Here is a 26,119-nt window from a genome sequence, read left to right as displayed (position 1 = left end):
CCTCCAAAATCTCTGCCCTTTTCTAATTCTGGACCCTTGTACATCCCTGATTTTAATTGCTCCTCCATTGGTGGCTGCACCTTAATTGTCTAGGCTCCAAGCTCTGGAATGCCTTTCCTCTTCACCTCGCTTTCCTCCTTTAAGACATTCCTTAAAACCGACCTCTTTGACCAAGCTTTTGGCCACCTGACCTAATACCTCCTTTTGTGGCTCAGTGTCATACTTGTTATTCATTAGTTTATAATGCTCCTGTGTTGGGCCTTGAAACATTTTATTATATTACAGGTGCTACATAAATATAAGTTGTTATTGTTGTAGAGAAGGTTGAGAGGAAATTTGACAGAGGTGTTCAAAATCATGAGGGGTCTGGACAGAGTAGTTAGAGAGAAACTGTGCCCATTGGCAGAGGGGTCACAAACCAGAGGACCCAGTTTTAAGGTAATTGGCAAAAGAGCCAACAATGACTTGAAGAAAAAGCCTTTTTACACAATCAGTTGTTCGGATCTGGAATGCACTACCTTAGAGTGTGGCTGAGATAGATTAAATTGTGGCTTTCAAAAGGGAATTGGATAAGCACCTGAAGATAAAAAATGTGCAGGGTTACAGTGAAAATGTGGGGGAGTGGGACTAACTGAATTTCTCTTGCAGAGAGCTGGCACAAACTCGACAGGCCAAATGGCCTCCTTCTGTGCTGTAACCATTTTATCATTCTATGATTCTATGATTTATACCTCCTCAAGACCCATTTTTTGTTTCTTTACGTGTCCTATTAATGTCTCCATTTGCCTTGCTCTATCATCCCTTTTGTCATTTGATCTCGCCTGACTTCAAACCTATCACAGATGTTCCCGTGTGTTCTTTCCTCCCTTCTGATCTTTGCCTGCCTCTGTACTTCCTTAAAACCTATTGTATGTCTAACTTCATTCATTTTGATGATAGGTCATCAACTTGAAACTTTAATTCTCTTTCCCTCCACAAATGCTGCCAGACCTGCTGAGCATTTCTAGTTTGTATTTCAAATTTCCAGCATCCCCATTGTTTTGCAGGTTGAAACTTAGGTCCACCACTCATATAGTGAAATAACAATTTGTGTATCCAACATTCATGGGTGTAGAAAACTGTAAAACACAATTTCTTTCTCCAGAAAATGTTGCTGGAAATAACCAGCAAGTTTATCTGTATTTGTAAAAGATACAAGGATGACAACAACAACTTATATTTATATCACACCTTTAATGTAATAAAACATCCCAAGGCACTTTACAGAAACATTATAAAACAAAGTACGCCCCCTAGCCACTTAAGGAGATATTAGGTCAGATGAGCAAAAGCTTGGTCAAAGAGGTCGGTTTTAAGGAATGTCTTAAAGGAGGAAAGCGAGGTGGAGATGTGTAGGGAGGGAATTCCAGAGTTTAGGCCTAGGCAACTGAAGGCACGGCCACCAATGGTGGAGTGATTAAAATCAGGGATGCACATGAGGCCAGAATTAGAGGAGTGCCCATATCTTGGAGGGTTGCGGATCTGGAGGAGATTACAGAGGTGGGGAGTAGCAAGGGATTTGAAACCAAGGAGGAGAATTCTAAAATCAAGTCATTGCTTGACTCGGAGCCAGTGGGTCAGCGAGCACAGGAGTGATAGGTGAACAGGACTTGCTGCAAGATAAGACACAGGCAGCAGAGTTTTGGATGATCTCAAGTTTACAGAGAGTAGAATGTTGGAATAGTGAAGTCGAGAGGTAACAAAGGCGTGAATGAGGGTTTCAGCAGCAGATGAGCTGAGACGGGGTAAAATCGGTGATGATATGGAGCTGGAGAAATAGGAGGTCTTAGTTACACTAGGTGCATTAAAATTCTGTTTGAACACAGGTCTCTACCCAAAATTTAACCTGCTGTGTATTTCCAGCAGCTTCAGGTTTTGTGTTATTTCACATACCCCCCCCCCCAGCCCCATTTCCAGTTTCATTGTTCTCTCCAAAGACACACAACACAATAAAGACCAAACGCCTTTTGCCTTTTCAACCCCGATCACTTTACGCTTGCTTTGTTAGCGGTAGCGATCCGTAGTGACGACACGGCGTGCGTCGCCATGGAGACGGGAATGTTTGACCAGCTGAGGAGCCGGAGCGGGAGGCAAATAGTCTGGGATGGAGGAGGAGCGGCGGTGGCCGAACCCCGCGGGTGGGGAGGGGGAAGCGGCGGCCGACGGGGCGCCTGCCTCGGTTCCCAACCCACCTTGTGAAATGGTGGATTTAAGTGGAAGGGGTTTGGAGCAGTTACCGGAGCACATCTTCCACATCCCCGGGTTACAGGTAAGGCAGCTCGGCGAGTGGAGGGTCGGGGGTGGGGTGGGTGTGAGTGAAGGGCAGGTGCTGGTTTGTTTAGTTTGTAGACGCGCGTCTGTTGGTAATGGGTTGGCAATAGTGTTTTTAAAAACACTAACGCTAAACGTAAATATAAACCTCTAATCGTAAATCCTAACTCCAACAAAAAGCCCTAACTCTGTCACTGACACAAACACTAACCCTAATTCCCCCCCCCCAAACAGAAACCCTGAACCCTATCACTAACACAAACCCTAATCTTTACATTGACACTAACCCTAATCCTAACTAACGCGAACCCTAATCCTAACACCGATGCTAGCCCTACCCCTTACACTATCAGTAATCATACAAATAAAATAATTGTGATATTGGCATTGCAGAAAGTTATTATTTCTGTGATGTCTTCTAGCCACCCCTACACAGGCCCAAGCGGCTGATTCCTCCAATGGGCTTTGCTGCTCCTGGGTTTTGTCTTGGACAGGTGGGAAGTGGTGCGGATGGGTTCCACTTTTCACCTCTCAACTGACCACAGATAGTGTTTTAAAATAGTGTCGTAGTTTTAAGGGTCAAATAAGTAGACAAATGACAGGTTTTCTCATAGGTTAAAAGAGAAAGATAAATATTTTTACACAATAACTGAAAACTATTCGTGACTTCACCCACTCACGCATTCACAAAAAAGAAACAATGGAGAGTAGAGCGGTTGCATGCAATTGTTGTAAAAGAGTTCATTGTTTTTTAAAAAAAAAACTTTTGAAGCTTTTCTGGAGGAAATCTTTCAGCAGTGCAGGCCTGAATGTTTGTTGTCTTGAAAAGGATGAAGTGTTGCAAGCTCCTTGCGGTTAAGCCTCAATCTGATGGTGGGAAAGCCTGGTTCACTTTTGCAGATGGGGAGTTCCAAAGATACCTTGCAATTTCACTGCTCCAGTGGTTAAAGGATGGAATCAGCAGTGCTCCTGCTTAGCTGGAACTGTCTCTCAGCTGTTCTGGCTAGAAAAGACCTTCTTTGGCTGTTCTGCCTCTCTCTCTTCAGAGAGATACTTTTTAAGGTAAAACTGGTCAGGTTGGGGTATTGGTCTCTCTCTCCTGAGGTGGTTCATACAATGTACCAGGATATGGGAACCCTTGTTACATGATGGCATCTGAATGTGGTCCATTTTGATAAATAGATGTTATTTCACACTTCTTATTTTGGCCTTGGCTTCGGAGTCAGTCTGGAGCAAAAATCTTTGTTCGCTCCATTCCTGCAGATAGGAGTTGAGAGCATGGAATGGGCTGTTTTCCATTTTAATGTGTTTTCACCAAAGTTAATTCAGATGTAGATAATAGGTTTCATCTTCACAGACAAACATGTTTATTGACAGGAGAGGAGGGGTCACTTGACCTCTACTCCATTTTTGTCTGTGGCACAAATGTGTCCATTTTTTGTAGTCAGTTCAACAATTGACTTTTATTTCATAATTCCTCCAGTTCATTTCATATTTCATCACTCTTCCCTTCATGAGCATGACAGTTTCAATGCCTTAAAAATCCACCCTGCTTCTTTGTGATAAGCAAACAGTTCCTCCTCCCCAGCTACCACAGTGACATCCTGTTTATTGACCCTTCAGGCAGTGAGCAAGTAATCTGTGGAGATTTAAGGATGAAATTTTGTCTCATTCAAATTGGACTCTGTTTGAGTTGAGGAATATGTTAAGACTTTGCCTGAATTTTGAATATTAAGCATTACTATGGACCAGGTTGATGAAAAAACAAAAATATCTGTTCATGGTCTAAAGGCCTTGCACATGTATTGTCGCAATATATGACCAAATAGAAGAAAATGGGGTGTGAAATTCACGTGTCCAAATTTTTGGGCACAGGGGCCACAATTCACGGCTTGCCCACGCCTGTTCAGATCAAGGGTGGGTAAGACACAAAATTTGTGTACCCTCCTCATCTGAATGATTTCATTGCTAGTTCCTACTCTTCCAGCATTGCACACAGCAGGAAACCTCGGCAGCGTTACTGCACACCACATTGAATATGCAGCCTGCTCTGTCTCAAAGACAGGCTGCCTCTTAAAGGGAAGATGCACAAAAAGATGTGCAATGGCAGTTCTTGAAAACTCAATACCAGTGCCTACAGAGTGATCTAGACCAATGGATGTGGTGTTGGAGGCATTAGTGGTGCAGGTGGAGAGGAGGAGAGATGCCATGGTCTGTCGAGGGGCCAGGAGACCCTCGAGGACCACCATCAGAAGGGAGTGGGAGCAGGCGGCCAGGAAGGGCCACTCCCGGAGCCTGGACCCGAAGACTTGGCGGCAGTGCCACAGGAGATCTAATGGCCTCGTGCAGCTGGTCAAGGTCAGTAAATGCATCTTCACATGACATCTCCGACTCATCACAATACCAGCCCCTCATACCACTCAATGCACCCTAATCCCTGTCACTCACCCAGCGCCAGTCACTGGCACTTAGGACTTGCACCCAACATCCAAATACTCCAGCTCACCCTTACTAATGCTGCCAGCCTAGCACTCACCTTTCACTGCTTCTACGTACCTGCAGCTACTCAGCTATGGCAAGCGTATCACCCGAACACAGTGCTACACAACCACTGACATTCTGCCTCCTCTCTTACAGGACAAGGTGGCACACAATAGAAGCACGGAGCAGAGCTGGAAAGGGAACAAGGATGCTCACATTTCTGGAGCCCTATGGAGGAAGATGACTCTCAGCATCACGTGGCCAACTGCGGTGGGGCCCGTAGCATCCAACGTCTCTGAAAATATTGAAGATGATGGCATCTTCCTAACTTATGCCCCTTCTCAACTTCCAGCACACCCTCATCCTGCTAACTGGCAGGATAAGCAAGCTGCTAATGGTGTGACCATTGACCTCCTGTTTCCCACTGCTCCTTCCCACCTCCCTCACAACAACCTACACCTTCTGAGTTCCTGCTTTCAGATACCCAAGAGCTGCCACCTGCCCAGGCACAAGAACCCCAGGAGGAGGAAAGAGAGCAACAGCACAACACTGAAGTGACCCTTTCACTTGATCTGACACTCGGCACTGCATGTAGCTTAAAGGCTGGAATAGAGTTGGGATTAGCACATGGTGAGTTACAGGGCATGAGTGGGCTGCAGCCAGGCCAGAGTTTTTTTGCCAGCTCACCAGAGGGCTAAGTGGCAGACAAGAACTGCTGTAGAGGGTTCAGACCGAGGACTTCATTGGGGTGGCTTACAGGAAAGTGGTGAATGGGCATGCACACAAATGCTGGGTGCATTGGTTGGCTTGCTGGGCAGCCTCTTGTCACTGTTAAGCATAGAAGAGTCTAGCTCTAATTTAGCAGAGAGCGTGGCACAGAACTTGCCCTCTTTGCAATAGCCTCTGCTCCATCTCCTTGTCATGCTGCAGACCCTGAGGCACTGGAACTGCTGCCTCCCTACCTGTTGCGGCCTTTGTATGGGCAGGTCACCTACTCCTCTGCTATCCCTGTGAGGATGAGGCAACTTTCTTTGGCAAATGCAGGAGCTCACCAAAACACCTCCAAAAACATTCCAGAGGACATTCAGACAGTCTCCAATAGAAAAAGTTCTAAACTTTAACTAACCTGCAATTGGGGTGTTTGACCCTTTAAAGAATGCTACTGCATGGCCCATCTTGCTGCTTCATGCCTTTTTTCAAGAGTAGACAATGCAGGCATTGCCAGAACTTGAATTGTCCAACTTTGAAATCCTGGCGTCAGATCAGCCGGTTGTGACGCCAGAATTGTGCTAATTCAGCATGTTTGGGCGCAGGCAGGGGATGCAGCTGCATACACCAATGTTGTTGAAGAACATCGAGCAGGCCATGTAACTAGTGATCTGCGGCACAATCTGCCCCTGGGGAAGCCAGGTACCGGCCCTACACAATTGAATTTTGGACCCTTAGTTTCTGAAATAATTAGCACTTATCAGAAATAGTGGAGTTAAAGTGGTCCGTCTTCCAAAAGGTAGAATATTAATGGTTTTTCCTTAGGCAAATCAAATTATAGCATTGTTTTTGTAAATAACTTTCTCTGTTTACCTAGCTGCATATCACACATTTGTGTGTTTTTGGCAGTCTTCAGAAATGCATGCAACTGAAAACTTGTCTCATTTTTTAAATATGCATATCAAGTTGCCATCTCCTATATCGTAAATGTTTCTGGTGCCTAGGAATGTATATTCTACTATCTTAAATTGTTCCACAAAACCTTAAATGCAACATAACTAGATGTATTTTCCGTCCATCTTATTTCAGTGCTATTTGATACTGTAGAAGGAGGATTCCATGGTCAGGTTCATCACATCCAGTAGTTACGACAGTGAATTTGAATAAATACAACTGACAGCTAATTTTCTGTTACTGTGATTTGGCAGTTTATAGTGATGGATAATTCAGCATGAGAAGGCGAGCTGCAAACTTTCATGCCCTGAACCTTGGGTTTTCTGTCCCTTTATTTTTGCCTTCGCTCTATCGTTCAGCCTTGGGACAGGCTGGCAATGGGTTGAAATGTCTTCTCAGCCTTTTCTGAGGCTTTAAGATTTTGTACTTCCAACACGCACCCCTGTTCTGACATTTTCATTTGCATTGCTTTACAGTTCTCTTGCATGCCATTTTTCACTCACACCAGTATTGTGCTCTCTCCACATGGAAAGGGTAAATGAGAAATTTCTTCACATTGAAGGATGTTGGAGCATGGAATGTTTTGCCACAGGAGGAACCGAGGCAGAGATCATTTCATCTTTTATGGAAAATTGGATAAACATCTGAAACAGAGGAAGAAACAGGCTTATAGCGAGAGACTGGGGAAATGAGATTAGTCTTGGATTGAAATAAGAAATGCTGGAACCACTCAGCAGGTCTGGCAGTATCTGTGGAAAGAGAAGCAGAGTTAACGTTTCGGGTCAGTGACCCTTCTTCGGAACCGTTCTCCGTTCCGAAGAAGGGTAACGGACCCGAAACGTTAACTCTGCTTCTCTTTCCACAGATGCTGCCAGACCTGCTGAGTGGTTCCAGCATTTCTTGTTTTTATTTCAGATTTCCAGCATCTGCAGTATTTTGCTTTTATTTTAGTCTTGGATTGATCCAGTAAAGGGCCAGCACAAACATGATGTGCCTAATGGCCACTTCCTGTCCTGTAAATTCTGATGGTTCTATGTCCAAATCTCCACCTGAATCTCTGTAGAATTGTGTAATAAATTGTGCATGAAGAATTGAATTCAATTAGAAGACATCTTTATTTATTTTATGCTAATTGTGTTAAATTGTATGCAGGTGGTGCATTAACTGGGGATTCACTTGTGTTTCTATAAATAGGAGCAGATTGAAACTGGGGTTGTTGGGGTCAAGAAGTGCATATTTGTAATGTGTATCTTTAAATAAAAGTGTGTAAAGATTGGCTGCAATTCTAACCGTCTGGTTTCTAGATTAGAACAATTGTGTCTGCTTTACATCATTTAGGTGTAACCTGCACTTAGGTCAAAAAAATGAAGGCTAATCTCTAATATTGGCTGAGTTTGCGATTTTAAACAATTTAAAATTTTACCTTTTGTGTTTATTTAAAGACTGGTTGGTCCTGCTGGGTCTGGTCTGTGTTACAATACAAATGTTGCCGCTATCTCATAATAACCGTGGATGTCTTCATGTTATCTTACCAACCTCCTTTAAAAATAAGTAATTTTGTGATGCTTTCCTTCTGTACCTTAAGGCTCATGTTACTAAGGAATCGTGCCATTTATGTTGCGAGATGCTTTTGCAGCACCTGAGCAGCAAAATAGTTGGTGCCTAAAAAATGTATGACAAATCCTATCATCAGATTGAACAAAATATTTCAAGAAGACTAAATTTTATTCATGTTTACTTTGCATTGGCAATTGGATGAGAGGCCTTTTTCACAACTCTGCTTAAGAAGTGAATATATTTCATACTAACAGTGAGAAATTTGAAATAAGCAGTTGATGATTTAATTTATTTCATATTGGCAACACAATAGTGTCAGCTATAGCTCAATTGGTAGCATTCTGACATCTGAGTCAGAAGGTTGTAGATTCAGGCCCCACTCCAGAGACCTAGGCACATAATCCAGGCTGATGCTCCAGTGCAGTACTGAGAAAGTGCTGCCCTGTCGGAGGTGCTGTCTTTTGGATGAGATATTAAACTGAGGCCTGACTGCTCTTAGGCATGTGCAAAAGATCCCGTGGCATTATTTTGAGGAAAGACATTATCTTCAGTGTCCTGACCAATATTGATCCTGTAATCAACATCACCTTAAAAAAAACTGATCTGGTCATTATTACAGACCTGTCTGTGGGAGCTTGCTTTGTGTAAATTGGCTGCCTTGTTTCCTACATTATAACAGTAACTATGCTTCAAAAGTACTTCATTAGCTATAAAACACTTTGGAATATTGAGATTGTGAAGGGCACTAAATAAATGCAAGTCTTTGTTTTTCTTTAATAATATGCCTATTGCCAAACATGTCAGTCATTTGAATAACTTTTTCCAATAGAATTTATACCTGGAAGGAAACGCTATAACTGTACTTTCTGAAGACTTCTTTCATCAATTGCCAAATCTTATCTGGTTGGATCTGCGAAACAATAAGCTAACAAGTCTTCCTCTTTCAATTGGAGACCATAGGTTTGACAACAATTTTTCTTTATTTTCATAAAAATATATGTTTGTGTGCCTCTGCCTCTATTATCTTTTGTACCATTTATAACAGTTGAGCAAAGATTTGCATTTGGAAGAATGGAAATTATTTGTCTGTAATGGTTTTTCTGTTTAGGAGCCCCTAGGGGCGGCACAGTGGCGCAGTGGTTAGCACTGCAGCCTCACAGCTCCAGGGACCCGGGTTCGATTCTGGGTACTGCCTGTGTGGAGTTTGCAAGTTCTCCCTGTGTCTGCGTGGGTTTTCTCCGGGTGCTCCGGTTTCCTCCCACAAGCCAAAAGACTTGCAGGTTGATAGGTAAATTGGCCATTATAAAATTGCCCCTAGTATAGGTAGGTGGTAGGGGAAGGTGGGGATGTGGTAGGAATATAGGATTAGTGTAGGATTAGTATGAATGGATGGTTGATGGTCGGCACAGACTCGGTGGGCCGAAGGGCCTGTTTCAGTGCTGTATCTCTAAATAAAAATAAATAAAGAAAATAAGAAACTGAATGGGGAATAAGAGCAAAGGCATGAGGGTACAGGTGAACCAATCATTAAAAGCAGCATTGCGGGGCAGAAAATCAGTTGAAAATGCTAACAAAGCACTGTGATTTATTTCTAGGGGGTATTAAATTCCAAAGTAGTGAAGTTATGTTAAACTTGTGTATGATCCAGGTCAGGCTGTACTTGAAGTACTGTGCACAGTTCTGGTCTTCATACTATAAAAAGGCCATAGAAGCCCTAGAGAAACTGCAGAAAAGGTTTACAAGCATGGTACTAGTACTGAAAAATTGAGTGGGTTGGAGCTCTATTTGAAGAAAAGAGAAGACTTAGAGGTGACCTGATCAAAGTCTTTAAAATTATGGATGGGTTGGACCGTGTAGATATTGAGAGAATCTTTCTACATTGTAAGAAAATCCAAAACTAGGGACCATAAATACAAGATTGCTACTAATCTATCCAATAGGAATGTAAGGAGAAATTCCATTACTCAGAGTGGTTCGAATGTGAAACTCGCTACTGCAAGACGTGGTTGAGACAAATAACTTGAATGTTTTCAAAAGGAAACTAGACTTGTACATGAAAGAATAGGGATAGAAAGATATGTCAAAAGGCTGAGATGAGGTAGATGAAATGGGAGGAGACTTGTGTGAAATATGAACACCAGCATTACTCGAGGTGCTGAGGGCCTGCTCCTGTCCCTATGTTCCATGCATGATGCATGTAGAAGAATTTGGTAACTGAATGTTAAAACATCCACACTTCAGGTTTGTCATTTTTGTTGCTTTAGGATAATGGCACTTATGATGAATTTGGTTAATTGGGAACAATGGATGTTGTATATAATGACTAGGATTTAGTGGTAGTGATGATGGGTGAAGCTGTCATTGTTGCCTGTCATTACTCCTTTTAAAATTGACAACTTTGGGAGACTGAACAGGAGCAGTTTCAAAACAGGAAATCCAGAAGTTACTGTCAGTGATTCTACGCTTCTCCATTAGTGTAGATTGTGATTGGCTGCTTACCCTGTTTGCTGACATCACTGAACCCCTGGCCAGCTCCTTGATTTGGCAGTGGATTCTAATTGACATTTGGAAAAAGGAAATCCACACCACAGAGATCACTAGATATTTGTGGGCTTCTGGCTTTGCAGTCAACTGCGAGCACCATTACTTCACCTCACTGTGAAATTCAGGCCAACATATTGCAACAAATTCTGTAACCTTGCCATTTATTCATGTGCTTACTAATTTACTTGATTATGTGAATAGTGCAAATAATATAGAGTCATAGTCATACAGCACAGAAACGGGCCCTTCGGCCCATCATGTCTGTGCCGGCTATCATGCACACAGCAGTGTATCAAATATGGTTCAGTTTTGGTACTTAGTTCTTGATTGCCATCATTGTTTCAAGAATAATATTGTATATGTAATGATATCATAGGGCTTATAGGTCTGCAAATAGGGTTTTCAATAAGTTCAACACCATTTTTATGTTATTATAAAATTGCTTTTGTTTTTACTACACAAGGCTTCATATTTGCTTTTTTTAAATGTTTATGTTACACAACTGAATAAATCTGCTGATTATCTCCCTCTGGCTGAATGTCACTGAACACGATTTCAGATAACACCACAGGACTAGCCAATCTGAACATATGCTAACTCAGTTGTAATCAATCAATCAGTCGTTCACTTCCACCCACTAATTAGCTCCCTATTACCTGTTTACCATACAGTTGCATCATGCAAAAGGCTTAATTGACATAATTGTAGGGCAATTGGAAGCTTCAGCTAAAATGTTGCACATAAAGCAGAGTTCATCTTCCATAAATAAAAATCTGCATGCAGCCAGAACATTTGTTTTTTTCACATTCCCAGATACTTTGCAGGAGATCAGAACATGCTAAGCATGAGGGGGAATGGAAAGCATTCACTCAAAGCATTGGAAGTGCATTGCTTTAGTTGATAATTGGATGTATGGCTTGAAGCTTACCTTTGGGATTGAACAGAGTGCTGAAGTTTTGCTGACATGTTTCAGCCTGAGCAGGCATCTGGAAAATAGGATGAGACCTATCTCTGAGATGCAAAATTTCTGATGAAAAACCAAACAGTATTTTACCAGTGTTGACCTGCAGTAAGCTCCAGCTTTTTTTAAAAATTATTCGAATCATGGAATGTGGATATTGCTGGCTAGGCCAGCATTTGTTGCCCATCCCTAATTGCCCTTGAGAAGGTGGTGGTAAGCTGCCTTCTTGAGCCACTGCAGTCCATGTGGGGTATGTGCACCCAAAGTACTATTAGAAAGGGAGTTCCAGGTTTTTGACCCAGCGACAGTGAAGGAACAGCGATATAGTTTCAAGTCAGGATGGTGTGTGGCTTGGATGGGAACTTGCAGGTGGTGATGTTCCCATGCATCTGTTGCTCTTGTCCTTCGAGGTGGTAGAGGTCGCGGGTTTGGAAGGTGCTGTCTAAGGAGCCTTGGTGCATTGCTGCAGTGCATCTTGTAGATGGTACACACTGCTGCCACTGTGCATTGGTGGTGGAGGGAGTGAATGGCACATCATCCACAAACAATCAAATGAGCTGCTTTGTCCTGGATGGTGTTGTGCTTCTTGAGTGTTGTTGGAAGCGGCACCCATCCAGGAAAATGGAGAGTGCCGGGCCATGAGGATTCAGATTGTGGTAGAGTACAATTCTGCTGCTGCTGATGGTCCACAGCGCCTCATGGATGCCCAGTTTTGCATTGCTAGATCTATTCGAAATCTATCCCATTTAGCACGGTGGTAGTGCCACACAACACGATGGTGGGTATCCTCATTGTGAAGACAGGACTTTGTCTCCGCAAGGACTGTGCGGTGATCACTCCTGGACAAATGCATCTGTGGCAGGCAGATTGGTGAGGATGAGGTTATGTATGTTTTTGCCTCTTATTGGTTCCCTCACCCCCTTCCGCAGACCCAGTCTCGCAGCAATGGCCTTTAGGACTCAGTAGTGGTGCTACCGAGACACTCTTGGTGATGGACGTTGAAGTAGAGGCCTGCTTTTGGTCGGGAAAAAGATCCTGACCCGACCAAACCACAGCGGGCCCGAGCACGACCTGACCATCCATTTACTTACCTTCCTGATACTGAACCTGCAGCGCATGCGCGAGACGTCATAGTGACATCACTCGCTCACTGCGCAGATTCAGTTTCGTCCCGGACTCCCAGCTCAAGTAAGTTTTTTTTCAATTTTTAATACTTACCATCAGAGCGCTTACCGTGTGTGTCCGGTCCGGCCCGACCCAACCTGACTCGATCTGGACTCGGCCCAACCCGACACATGTCGTCTGGTTCGGGTCGGGTGGCAGGCCTCTACATTGAAGTCTCCCACCCAGAGTACATTCTGCGCCCTTGCCACCCTCAGTGCTTCCTCCAAGTGGTGTTCAACATGGAGGAGTATTGGTTCGTCAGCTGAGGGGCGGGAGGGGGCGGGGTTGGGGGTGCAGTAGGTGGTAATCAGCAGGAGGTTTCCTTGTCCATGTTTGACCTGATGCCATGAGACTTCATGGGGTTCGGAGTCGATATTGAGGACTCCCAGGGCAACTCCTTCCTGACTGTAGACCATTGTGCTGCCACCTGTGCTGGGTCTGTCCTGCCAGTGGGACAGGACATACCTGGTGAAGGTGATGTCTGGGACATTGTAAGGTATGATTTGGTGAGTACGACTGTGTCAGGCTGTTGCTTGACTAGTCTGTGGGACAGCTTTCCCAACTTTGGCGCAAGTCCCCAGATGTTCGGCAGAAGGACTTTGCAGGGTTGACAGGGCTGGGTTTGCTTGTCATTTCCAGTGCCTAGGTTGATGCCGGGTGGTCCATCCAGTTTTATTCCTTATCGATTTTCTAGTGGTTAGGTACAATGCTAGGCCATTTCAGAGGGCATTTTAAGAGTCGACCACTGTGAGTCTGATATCCCATGTGGACCAAACCAAGTAAGGATAGCAGATTCCGTTGCCTAAAGGACAATAGTGAACCAGGTGAGTTTTTGCAACAATCGACAATGGTTTCATGGCCAACATTAGACTAGCTTTTTTAATTCCAGATTTTTAAAAAATTATTTGAATTCAAATTCCACCTGCTCCCATGGTGGGATTCAAACCCATGTCCCCAGGGGAATACCCTGGGTCTCTGAGTTACTAGTCCAGTGACAATACCACTACGCCACCACCTTCCCCCAAAGAGTTGATGTTTGACAGAAGTCAGCTAGCACGGCAGCAGTTATGAGGATAGTCTGTGCAACAGCATTGTGAGCTGGCTTAATGAAATTGCAGTACAATTGTCCTGTTATAATAATAGTCCTGTCTGCTAACCAACCCTATTTCACATCTGTTAAGCTTGCATTTCAAGTCCCATTCCATTCGAAGGCCGAATGCTTCTAAACAAGGCTATGGGCCAAGTGCTGGAAAATGGGATTAGAATAGATAGATGGCCGGCATGGATGCGGTGGGCCAAAGGGCCTGTTTCTGTGCTGTATGACTCTGTGACTCTCCTCAGGCTGAAGCTCCCAGCAGTGGTTGGGCAGTCTACCTACAATATGTTAATGACTCCAAGGTTAGAAAAGAAGGAAAGACTTACATTTATATAGTGCATTTCGTGACCACCTGAAGTCCCAAAACGCTTCACAGCCAATGAAATGCCTGTGAAGTGTAGTCACTGTTGTAATGTAGGAAACGCGGCAGCCAATTTGAGCACTGCAAGTTCCCACAAACAGCAATGTGATAATGATCAGATAATCTGTTTTTGTGATGTTGATTGAGGGATAAATATTGGCCAGGACACTGGGAATAACTCCCCTGCTGTTCTAGAAATAGTACTATGGGATCTTTTTATGTGCACCTGAGTGGGAAAACAGGGCCTTGGTTTCATCCGAAAGGTGGATCCATCTGGGCCAGTAGCCCAATTGGGTGGGTGAAAGCCCTGTCCTGCCCACCCAAGTCTGCAAAAAGCGGAGATTTGAGGATTCTTTTTATATGTGAATTAATTCAAGGAGCTTGACCAGCAATAATATGACAGTACTTCATTTTATTTATTTAGAGATACAGCACTGAAACAGGCCCTTCGGCCCACCGAGTCTGTGCCGACCATCAACCACCCATTTATACTAATCCTACATTAATCCCATATTCCTACCACATCCCCTCAATTCCCCTACCACCTACCTACACTAGGGGCAATTTATAATGGCCAATTTACCTATCAACCTGCAAGTCTTTGGCTATGGGAGGAAACCGGAGCACCCGGCGAAAACCCACGCAGTCACAGGGAGAACTTGCAAACTCCGCACAGGCAGTACCCAGAATGAACCCTGGACGCTGGAGCTGTGAGGCTGCGGTGCTAACCACTGCGCCACTGTGCTGCCCATATGTCACAGTCTCTTTTTTTTTTAAGGCCTAAATTTTCCTCACATTTACAACTTTTTAGTTTTTTTATTCTTTCATGGGATGTGAGCATTGCTGGCAAGGCCAGCATTTGTTGCCCATCCCTAATTGCCCTTGAGAAGGTTGTGGTAAACTGCCTTCTTGAACCACTGCAATCTATCTGGTGTAGGTATGCCCACAGTGCTGTTCGGAAGGGATTTTCAGGTTTTTGACCCCGGTGAATTTGGGGCAGCTGGTAAAGGGAAATCAGTTCGGGTTCATAGTGTCAATTCCCTGCCAGCCAAAAGGTCTTTTCCCAATTTCATGGAAATGCGATATAATCAGCCATCAATACATGCGTATTATGTTTAAGTGGAGCTTCAAAGACTAACATTACATTACCCTCGCTTACTGTTTAGGGCTGCTTTTTGAAATTAACACCTATATAAAAGAGACATTCTGAATTACTTAACGGCTGCTAAGAAATGTAAGTGGAGTTGAATGTCACTTCCAGAAGTTACTACCTAGTTTGCTGATAAAACTTGATTTGTTTTTCTCTCTCTCTGCCATTTTGTCCTTGCTAATATGTTTAGCATTGATCCTGGTGCTTTTTTTCCTCCTTCATGTGATTCCAGTCCCATATTGGGGATGGGCAATGAATACTACCTTGCTGGTGCTGTCTATCTCCCAAAATAATTATTTAAAAAAATTTCCATCAACATGTAGCTGATGTTTATTGAGAAGCACTTCATCAGACAAATTAATGATTGCTACCCAAGGAGCTGGCACAAATCTTTTATTTTAAGACAAGTAGGTGAAAAGCAGGTGTCTGTCTGGATGCCAGACTTGAAGATCAAGACTGCCCTCTGCAGCAGTAACTCATCATATCAGTTCGGATCCAGAGGATTTCTCTGTTGCACATTTAATCATGGACCCACCAGGATTGTCATTAAGTAGACTATAAGGATTCTGAAGGTGCATTTCAGGTGCCCTGATAGATCTGGAGGAGGGCTCCAGTAGAGTCCAGTCAGGGGCTCTTGTATCTGTGTGGTTTGCTGTATGCTGCATCATTTTGCATGCGTAAAGAAGGTGACCTGGGTCAGCAGAAACCAAATCCTGAATTGAAGAAGAGAACCATTTTCACCTCAAACAAAAACAAGAAATGCTGGATTCACTCAGCAGGTCTGGCAGCATCTGTGGAAAGAGAAGCAGAGTTAACATTTCGGGTCAGTGACCCTTCTTCGGAACTGACAAATATTAGAAAAGTCACAGATTATAAACAAGTGAGGTGGGGGTTGGGCAAGAGATAACAAAGGAGAAGGTGCAGATTGGACCAGGCCACATAGCTGACCAAAAGGTCACGGAGCAAAGGCAAACAATATGTTAATGGTGTGTTGAAAGACAAAGCATTAGTACAGATTAGGTGTGAATATACTGAATATTGAACAGCAGCAAGTGCAAACCTGAAGAAAAACAACCTGAAAAAAACAGTGGGTAAGCAAACTGAACAAACTAAGATGAAATGAAATAAATGCAAAAAAAAATTGTAAAAAATGTAAAAAGGAATGTAAAAAAAAAAAGGAACAAAAAATAACTAAAAATGACTAAAAATGAAAGTAAAGTGGGGGGCTGTCATGCTCTGAAATTATTGAACTCAATGTTCAGTCCGGCAGGCTGTAGTGTGCCTAATCGGTAGATGAGATGCTGTTCCTCGAGCTTGCGTTGATGTTCACTGGAACACTGCAGCAATCCCAGGACAGAGATGTGAGCATGAGAGCAGGGGGGAGTGTTGAAATGGCAAGCAACCGGAAGCTCAGGGTCCTGCTTGCGGACTGAACCATTTTCACCTGCCAGGCAGAGGTCATAAGGGACACTTATGATCCCCATGGAGACCACCAACAAACTAAAGGAATGAAGTCCACTGACTGACCCCAATTTAGGAAACAAAAACCAAACGGACAAGATTTCACTTTTATAATTTTTACTTTAACACTCAATTAATAAATTAAACATAAGCTAACAGTTAAATTACAATCGATATGTATATCTTAAAGGTTACACGTTAACTACCAGATGCAACAAGGATATATCTCAAGTCCTTTGGCAGTCCTATCGGCAGGATGATGCTGAACTTTTGCAAAGTCCTTCCAGTCTTTGAACTTTTCAAGTAGACCTCCAGATCCTGCCTCCCAAGTTGCAAACGCCTGTTTTCATTTAATGGCAGTTGCTCTGCAATCCAAACCCCACCGATATTAGAAATTAGAGATGCATGCGAAAAAGGAACATCTGTAATTATGGGTGACTTTAATTTGATTTGCCCAATCTATATGCAGATTAGTCACAATACCGTAGAGGAGGAATGTATACTGGATGGTTTTCTGGACCGATACTTTGAGGAACCAACTAGAGAACAGGCCATCTTAGACTGGGTATTGTGTAATGAGAGAGGAATAATTGACAATATAGTTGTGCGAGACCCCTTGGGGATGAGTGACCATAATATGATAGAATTCTTCATCAAGATGGAGAGTGACGTAGTTAGTTCTGAGATTAGGGTCCTGAATCTTAATAAAGGAAACTATGAAGGTATGAGGCGTGAGTTGGCTATGATGTACTGGGAAATGTTATTTAAAGGGATGATGGTGGATAGGCAATGGCAAACATTCAAAGAGCACATGGATGAACTGCAGCAATTGTTTATTCCTGTCTGGCACAAAAGTAAAATGGGAAAGGGAGCCAAACCATGGCTTACAAGGGAAATTAGAGCTAGCATTAGATCCACGTTCGCCAGAAAAAACAACAGACCTGAGGATTGGGAGCAGTTTAGCATTCAGCAAAGGAGGACCAAGGGATTGGTTAAGAAGAGGAAAATATTGTACGAGAGTAAGCTTGCGGGGAACATAAAAACTGACTAAAATTTCTATAGGTATGTGAAGAGAAAAAGATTGGTGAAGACAAATGTAGGTCCCTTACAGTCAGAAACGGGAATTTATTATAGGGAATGAAGAAATGGCTGACCAACTAAATGCATACTTTGGTTCTGTCTTCACAAAGGAGGACACAAATATCATACCAGAAATGTTGGGGAACACCGGGTTTAGTGAGAGAGAGGAAATGAAAGAAATCCGTATTAGTAGAGAAATGGTGTTGGGGAAATTGATGGGATTGAAGGCCGATAAATCCCCAGGGCCTGATAATCCACATCCCAGAGTACTTAAGGAAGTGGCCCTAGAAATAGTGGATGCATTGGTGGTCATCTTCCAAGATTCTATAGACTCTGGAACTGTTCCTACAGATTGGAGGGTAGCTAATGTAACCCCACTATTTAAAAAGGGAGGTAGAGAGCAAGCAGGGAATTATAGACCAGTCAGCCTGACGTCGGTTGTGGGGAAAATTCTAGAGTCCATTATCAAAGATTTTATAGCAGAGCACTTGGAGAACAGTGGTAGAATCGGACAGAGTCAGCATGGATTTATGAAAGGGAAATCATGCTTGACAAATCTACTAGAATTCTTCGAAGATGTGACTAGTAGAGTTAATGAGGGGGAGCCGGTGGATGTGGTTTATTTGGACTTTGAGAAGGCTTTCGACAAAGTCCCACATAAGAGATTAGCATGTAAAATTAAAGCGCATGGGATTGGGAGTAGTGTATTGCGATGGATAGAAAATTGGTTGGCAGACGGGAAATAAAGAGTAGGAATAAACAGGTCTTTTTCTGAATGGCAGGCAGTGACTAGTGGGGTACCGCAGGGATCGGTGCTAGGACCCCAGCTAGTCACAATATACATTAATGATTTAGATGAGGGAACTAAATGTAATATCTCCAAATTTGCAGATGACACAAAACTGGGTGGGAGGGTGAGTTGTGAGGAGGATGCAGAGGCTTCGGGGTGATTTGGACAAGTTGAGTGAGTGGGCAAATGCATGGCAGATGCAGTATAATGTGGATAAATGTGAGGTTATCCACTTTGGTAGCAAAGACAGGAAGGCAGATTATTATCTGAATGGCTATAAACTGAGAGAGGGGAATATACAACGAGACCTGGGTATTCTCGTACACCTGTCGCTGAAAGTAAGCATGCAGGTACAACAGGCGGTAAAAAAGGGAAATGGTATGTTGGTCTTCATAGTGAGAGGATTCGAGTACAGGAGCAGGGATGTCTTGCTGCAATTATACAGAGCCTTGGTGAGGCCACACCTGGAATATTGTGTGCAGTTTTGGTCTCCTTATCTGAGGAACGATGTTCTTGTTATAGAGGGAGTGCAGCGAAGGTTTACCAGACTGATACCTGGGATGGCGGAACTGACGTATGAGGAGCGATCAAATCGGTTAGGATGATATTCGCTGGAGTTCAGAAGGGGACCTCCTAGAAACTTATAAATTCTAACAGGACCTGACAGGGTAGATGCAGGAAGGATGATCCCGATGGTGGGGGAGTCCAGAACCAGGGGTCATAGTCTAAGGACATGGGGTAAACCTTTCAGGACTGAGATGAGGAGAAATTTCTGCACCCAGAGAGTGGTGAGCCTGTGGAATTTTCTACCACAGAAAGCATTTGAGGCCAAAACATTGTATGTTTTCAAGAAGGAGCTGGATATAGCTCTTGGGGCGAAAGGAATCAAAGGATGTGGGGGGAAAGTGGGAGCATGTTACTGAGTTGGATGATCAGCTATGCTCATAATGAATGACGGAGCAGGCTCGAAGGGCCGAATGGCCTACTCCTGCTCCTGTTTTCTATGTTTCTATGATACCGTCTCCACCAAAACTGTACATCCTTCCGGAACTTCTGTGGTTTTGTTCACCGCAGTTCTGGTGGTGTAGCCTTACTGGTCTCGCCTTGCATAACTCTTTAAGACACTGAAAACAATGGTGGCAACTTGTATTTTCCAAAGGTCAGCTCCCAGAAAACAATTCAAAGAGCTTGTCTTTTTAAACACCAAGACCCAGCTTTGCAGCTGGCTTCAAACCTCTCGAGTCTTCTTGTGTAAACTGAAACCTAAGCTCCAATCACATTTCTGATTTTAAAAAAAATGTTTGTTTTGCTAACCTGGTTTTGACCTCCCAGATGTGCGGGCCGCACCTGCGGGCTGCCATTGTTCTCGCCCACTGCAGATTACGGCAGCAGAAGTATAAATTTCAGCCCAAGGACTCCACCACACTCCCCACCCCCCTTCCCCGAGAAAAAGAATGTCTTACCGTAGTAAGGTTTTCTTTCAAGCAATTCAAAGAAATACAATAAGGTCTTAACATCAAACATTTTTAGCAAGTAGCTTATTGTATACTGAATAGGTAATGTTTTCCTTTGTTACAATTACACGTCATATTTACAAAATTATGAGGCTTAACCAATAACAAATTTAATAGATTTAGATATGGTAAAATTTTCATGTTTCAGACCTCTTCCACCTTTTCTTTAAACTTGAGACAGAGCATCAGCAATTACATTGTTTTTCCCTACTATTTGTACAATTTTCAGTGTAAGTGGCTATAAAATTAATCTCCAGCAAAACAAGTGGGTTGTAATCTGTATAAACCAATATTTTTTCCTGACTATTGGTTACATATACCTCAAACTGTTATAAAGCCAGTGCAAGACTGAAAACTTCTTTCTCGATGGTCTAGTACTTTGTTTGATGTTTACTGAGCTTCCTAGAGAAGTAGCAAACAGGCTGTTCGAAACCAGCATCATCATCTTGGAGCAGCATCACTCCTACCCCCTATATCACTGGTGTCAATAGCCACTTTGAATGGTTTATTAAAATCTGGGGCTGCAAGAACTGGTTCTTTTATGAAAATTGCCTTAAACCTCTCAATTGCTGTTTGGCATGACTCTGACCATTCGAACTTCACATTTTTCTTTCACAGATCAGTCATTGGGGTGACTACTGTGCTGTAATTAGGGACAAATTTCCTGTAGAACCCACACATACCTAGAGATTGTAATACTTCTTTCTTTGTCTTGGGTACAGCAAAATCTATTATCATCTGAACCTTGGCCTCTCGTGGTAATACTTTACCTTGACCCACGATATATCCTAAAAAAGTGACCTTGACCTTGGCAAGCTCTCTCTCTGCCCGGTTTGCCTTGGCCAGTCTGTTAAATAGAGCTCTGAAATGCCAGACATGATCACTGCACATGTTGCTGTACACCAAAAGGTCATCGATGTACACAGCACAATTACTCAAATTGATAATCACTTGATTTGTCAATCTTTGAAAGGTGGCTGATGCATTTTTCATACCAAATGGCATAACTTTGCACTGGAACAGACCATCTGGTGTCAAAAAAACAGTTATTTCTTTGGCTTGGTCAGGTAAGGGGACATGCCAGTATCCTTTAAGTAAATCAGTCTTACAAACAAAGGCCAAGTTCCCCACCCTATCAATGCAATCATCAAGCCTTGGGATCGGATAGGAGTGCATCTTAGTTACTGCATTAATGTATCGGTAATCGATGCAGAACTTTTGAGAACCATCCGGTTTTGGTACCACACGAACAGGAGAATTCCATCTATTTTGACTGGGTTCAATTATGTCATTACTTAACATGCACTGAGCTTTCTCCCTGACTTCAGCCAATTTACTGGGATAGAATCTGTAGGGGTTTTATTTAATTGGTTTAGCTTCCCCTACGTCAACCTCATGAATCGCCAGAGAGGTACGACCTGGCTTAACTGCACATACCAGTTTATACTCCCTCAATAGGTCAGTTATGTCTTTCCTCTCATGCTCAGGTAGGTGTTATCGCACCTCATCCAGACCCTCTAACACCTCTGTGTTTGCTGGCTTTACCGCAGGAGGCTTACTCTGAGAACACTCAGTTTCAGACTCATCATCTGGTTTATCACTTGCACCAGTATCACCATCTACATTTTCTACCACCTGTACTACACCCACTGGCTGACTATGCTCCCAGTCATAATTCCGCTTCAGCATATTGTTACGACTGACCGCTCCAGTCAAAGCCCCCAATCAAAATGTATGATTCTGATAGTGGTGGGAGAAACGCACTGATAATTCAATCCCGTCGCTCCACAGATCGCCTAACATATTATTTAAAACTTTTCAAATTAAAGAAAGACCCAGCCAAATTGTACCATCTATTAACCCCCGAGTGAGGCTAACCAAACCAGGTGTCTTTAAATCAATAAATTAACTCTTTAATTGAAAGAACTAAATTCTTAAACACTAGGAAGATATCAATAACATTTAAAATAGAAAAAAATAGAGTCTTTGCAAATTTACAGTCCAGTGTTGCGTGAAGTCCTCATAGTCATCCGATGCAGAAAAAAGGTTCTTCCACAGTAGAGCAGTCCACAGTCGAACTCCAAGTGATGCTTTCCTTCTCCAGCGAATTTCAACAATTAACGACTTGCAAACACTTTTAATAGAATCAAGCTGACTTTAGAATTTTTGAGGGATAAAAGATTGTCACAGTCTAACTTCCCTTCCTTCGGTTTAAATTACCAGAGATCTCTGTTTTGGCTTGACTTTTTTAGAATTTTGAGAGATAATAATTAGACTAAAATCCTCTTCCTTTAGTTTAAATGGTTGAGAGCTCTTTTTCCAGATGTGTCATCACAGCTGTCTGTGTGTCCTCTGTGTCTGTATTCTCTGTTAGAACAAACTGTCTTCAACTAAAAAGCCAGTTCAAAATTGAATTGTAACAAATGTATCGTTTAATACTCACACCCAGTGGCTGTATCTATGGTAACGAGAATGCACCCTTTGAATCGCAGTCTCCAAATGGCTGTTTCTAAGGCAACGAAAATGCACCTTCCTATAACTCCTGAGGCTTGCTGGTTCTTAAAGCAATACTGATCCTTTGCAAGCCTTAAAGGCTAACCGCATATTCTCCCAAAAAAACTACAGGACCATGACACCTTCATCCCTAGCGGAATGAAACACCATTCCTGAAATGTGTTTCATTACAATGGGTAAAAAAAAAACAAATTGAAAAAACGCTAACTTTTTTTTTCCTTTCACGCATTACAGATATACACATTTCTAAAAAGAAATGTTTAGACTACAGCAGCAAGTTCCACCAGAACATTTCGGTTTTAAATTTTCAAAAGGTTGTTCCAATTAACCCATTTCAAATTTACAAGCATCGTCTTCCAATTGTTTCGTGTTTTCCTTCCAAGTGTCCCTATTGTCCATCACCTCAGCCAGGTGAGCTGCACAGCTAGGAGCACTGACCACGACTGGGTTCACTATTCTCTGAGAAGTTTCTCAAGTACCCCTTAACCTATGTGGCATCACTTGACACTGGAAAACCCTGTCCGGTGTAACAGAAGCTGATTTTTTTCTTACCCGGGGGTGTCAAAGGAATTTGACAATATCCTTCCAACACATCTATCCCTTTAAGACACATTGTTTTGCCCACTCTGTCCATACACTCCTTTAAAGGAGAATTTGGGTAGGAGTCTGTCTTCCTTACGTGACTTTTCTAGAGTCTATGCAAGTTTGAGCCGTCCCACCAGGTTTAGTCATCAAATTCCAGCTGTCCTGATTAGATTCATCTAAGCTGCCCTTTAGCATGCATTGTACCTTTGCTTCCACTTGGGCCTGTCTGTCTGGACCTAATCAACAAGGATGCCATTTTAAAGGAATGGTTCCCCCTATATCCATGTCATGTGTGGCCTATTCCTACAAACCTTTTGAAATATTGTGAAAACTCTGGTTAGGACTTCACGCTGTTTTGCCTCTAAGTCTAAAAGCCTATTGTTTAATTTTCCTAGCCATTTTGCATTTGCTGATTGGATAATTGGAGGTGCAATCTGAGAATTCCCTGGGCCTACTTCTACCTCATCCTCACTATCCTTTTTCTTCTCCACAGTCAAGATTACCTGACATACCTGTACTGGTTTATCCTCCTCCCTGCGGTAATATGGTTTGAGCAAATTAATGTGACACAACCAATTCTTAATCTGGCGATCAGAGGTGTCAATCAAGTAATCTACCTTACCCACTCTTCTGATCACTCATGGGTTGTGGGCGTCGCTGGCCAGGCCAGCATTTATTACCCATCCCTAATTGCTCTTGAGAAGGTGGTGGTGAGCTGCTTTGAACCGCTGCAGTCCATGTAGGGTAGGTACACCCACAGGGCTATTAGGAAGGGAGTTCCAGGATTTTGAGCCTGCGACAGTGAAGGAACGGTGATATAGTTCCAAGTCAGGATGGTGTGTGCCTTGGAGGGGAACTTGCAGGTGGTGGTGTTCCCTTGCATTTGCTGCCTTGTCCTTCTAGTTGGTAGAGGTTGCAAGTTTGGAAGGTGCTGTCTAAGGAGTCTTGGTGCATTGCTGCAGTGCATCTTGTAGATGGTACACACTGCTGCCACCGTGCGTCGGTGGTGGAGGGAGTGAATGTTTGCAGATGGGGTGCCAATCAAGTGGGCTGCTTTGTCCTGGATGGTGTCGAGCTTCTTGAGTGTTGGAGCTGCACCCATCCAGACAAGTGGAGAGTATTCCATCACACTCCTGACTTGTGCCTTGTAGATGGTGGACAGGTTTTGGGGAGTCAGGAGGTGTGTTACTCGCCGCAGGATTCCTAGCCTCTGACCTGCTCTTGTAGCCACAGTATTTATATGGCTACTCCAGTTCAGCTTCTGGTCAATGGTAGCCCCTAGGATGTTGATTGTGGGGGATTCAGCGATGGTAATGCCATTGAATGTCAAGGGGAGATGGTTAGATTCTCTCTTGTTGAAGATGGTCATTGCCTGGCACTTGTGTGGCGGGAATGTTACTTGCTACTTATCAGCCCAAGTCTGGATATTGTCCAGGTCTTGCTGCATTTCTACAGGGACTGCTTCAGTATCTGAGGAGTTGCGAATGGTGCTGAAAATTGTGCAATTATCAGCGAACATCCCTACTTCTGACCTTATGATTGAAGGAAGGTCATTGATGAAGCAGCTGGAGATGGTTGGGCCTAGGACACTACCCTGTGGAGCACTGATGTCCTGGAGCCCATATGATTGACCTCCAACAACCACAACCATCTTCCTTTGCGCTACGTATGACTCCAACCAGCGGAGCGTTTTCCCCCTGATTCCCATTGACTCCAGTTTTGCTAGGGCTCCTTGATGCTTTACTCGGTCAAGTGCTGCCTTGATATCAAGGGCAGTCACTCTCCCCTCACCTCTTGAGTTCAGCTGTGCTGTCCATGTTTGAATCAAGGCTGCAATGAGGTCAGGAGCTGAGTAGCCCTGGAAGAACCCAAATTGAGCATCACTGAGCAGTTTATTGCTAAGCAAGTGCTGCTTGATGGCACTGTTGATGACACCTTCCATCACTTTACTGATGATTGAGAGTAGGCTGATGGGGTGGTAATTGGCCGGGTTGGACCTGTCCTGCTTTTTGTGTACAGGACATACCTGGGCAATTTTCCACATTGCAGGATAGATGCCACTGTTGTAACTGTACGGAACAGCTTGACTAGGGGCGCGGCAAGTTCTGGAGCACAGGTCTTCAGTACTATTACCGGAATATTGTCAGGGCCCATAGCCTTTGCAGTATCCAGTGTCTTCAGTTGTTTCTTGATATCACGTGGAGTGAATCGAATTGGCTGAAGTCTGGCATCTGTGATGCTTGGGACTTCAGGAGGAAGCCAAGATGGATCATCAACTCGGCACTTCTGGCTGAAGATTGTTGCAAATGCTTCAGCCTTATCCTTCGCACTGATCTGCTGGGCTCCCCTATCATTGAGGATGGGGATATTTGTGGAGCCACCTCCTCCATTTAGTTGTTTTAATTGTCCACCACCATTCACGGTTGGATGTGGCAGGACTGCAGAGTTTAGATCTCATCCGTTGGTTATGGGATCGCTTAGCTCTGTCTATCGCATGCTGCTTACGCAGTTTGGCACGCAGATAGCCCTGTGTTGTAGCTTCACCATGCTGACACCTCATCTTGAGATATGCCTGGTGCTGCTCCTGGCATGCCCTCCTGCACTCTTCATTGAACCAAAGTTGGTCTCCTGGCTGGATGGTAATGGTAGAGTGGGGGATATGCTAGGCCATGAGGTTACAGATTGTGGTTGAGTACAATTCTGCTGCTGCTGATGGTCCACAGTGCCTCCTGGATGCCCAGTTTTGCATTGCTTGATCTGTTTGAAATCTATCCCATTTAGCATGGTGGTAGTGCCACGCAACATGAAGAAGGTTATCCTCAATGTGAAGGCAGGACTTTGTCTCCACAACGACTGTGCGGTGGTCACTCCTACCAATACCGTCATGGA

At 43.5% G+C, this 26,119-nt stretch overlaps 1 protein-coding gene across 2 annotated transcripts in view; it reads left to right on the top strand.

The window, feature by feature from the left end:
• The first annotated feature begins 2,098 nt into the window (after window positions 1–2,098).
• LOC137380604 (leucine-rich repeat-containing protein 27-like) overlaps window positions 2,099–26,119 on the top strand; it is a 130,475-nt gene continuing 106,454 nt past the window's right edge. For both annotated transcript variants that reach the window (XM_068052680.1, XM_068052679.1), the window contains exons 1-2: window positions 2,099–2,308; window positions 8,840–8,970. In XM_068052680.1, coding sequence (XP_067908781.1) covers window positions 2,144–2,308; window positions 8,840–8,970 — 296 coding nt within the window. In that variant the 5' untranslated portion in view covers window positions 2,099–2,143. The remainder of the gene's footprint in view (window positions 2,309–8,839; window positions 8,971–26,119) is intronic.

Source organism: Heterodontus francisci, chromosome 20 (genome assembly GCF_036365525.1).
Source record: "Heterodontus francisci isolate sHetFra1 chromosome 20, sHetFra1.hap1, whole genome shotgun sequence".
In the NCBI taxonomy this organism is placed as follows: domain Eukaryota; kingdom Metazoa; phylum Chordata; class Chondrichthyes; order Heterodontiformes; family Heterodontidae; genus Heterodontus; species Heterodontus francisci.
Note: the sequence above shows the minus strand (reverse complement) of the source record. Positions and strands in the feature narration are given on the sequence as shown.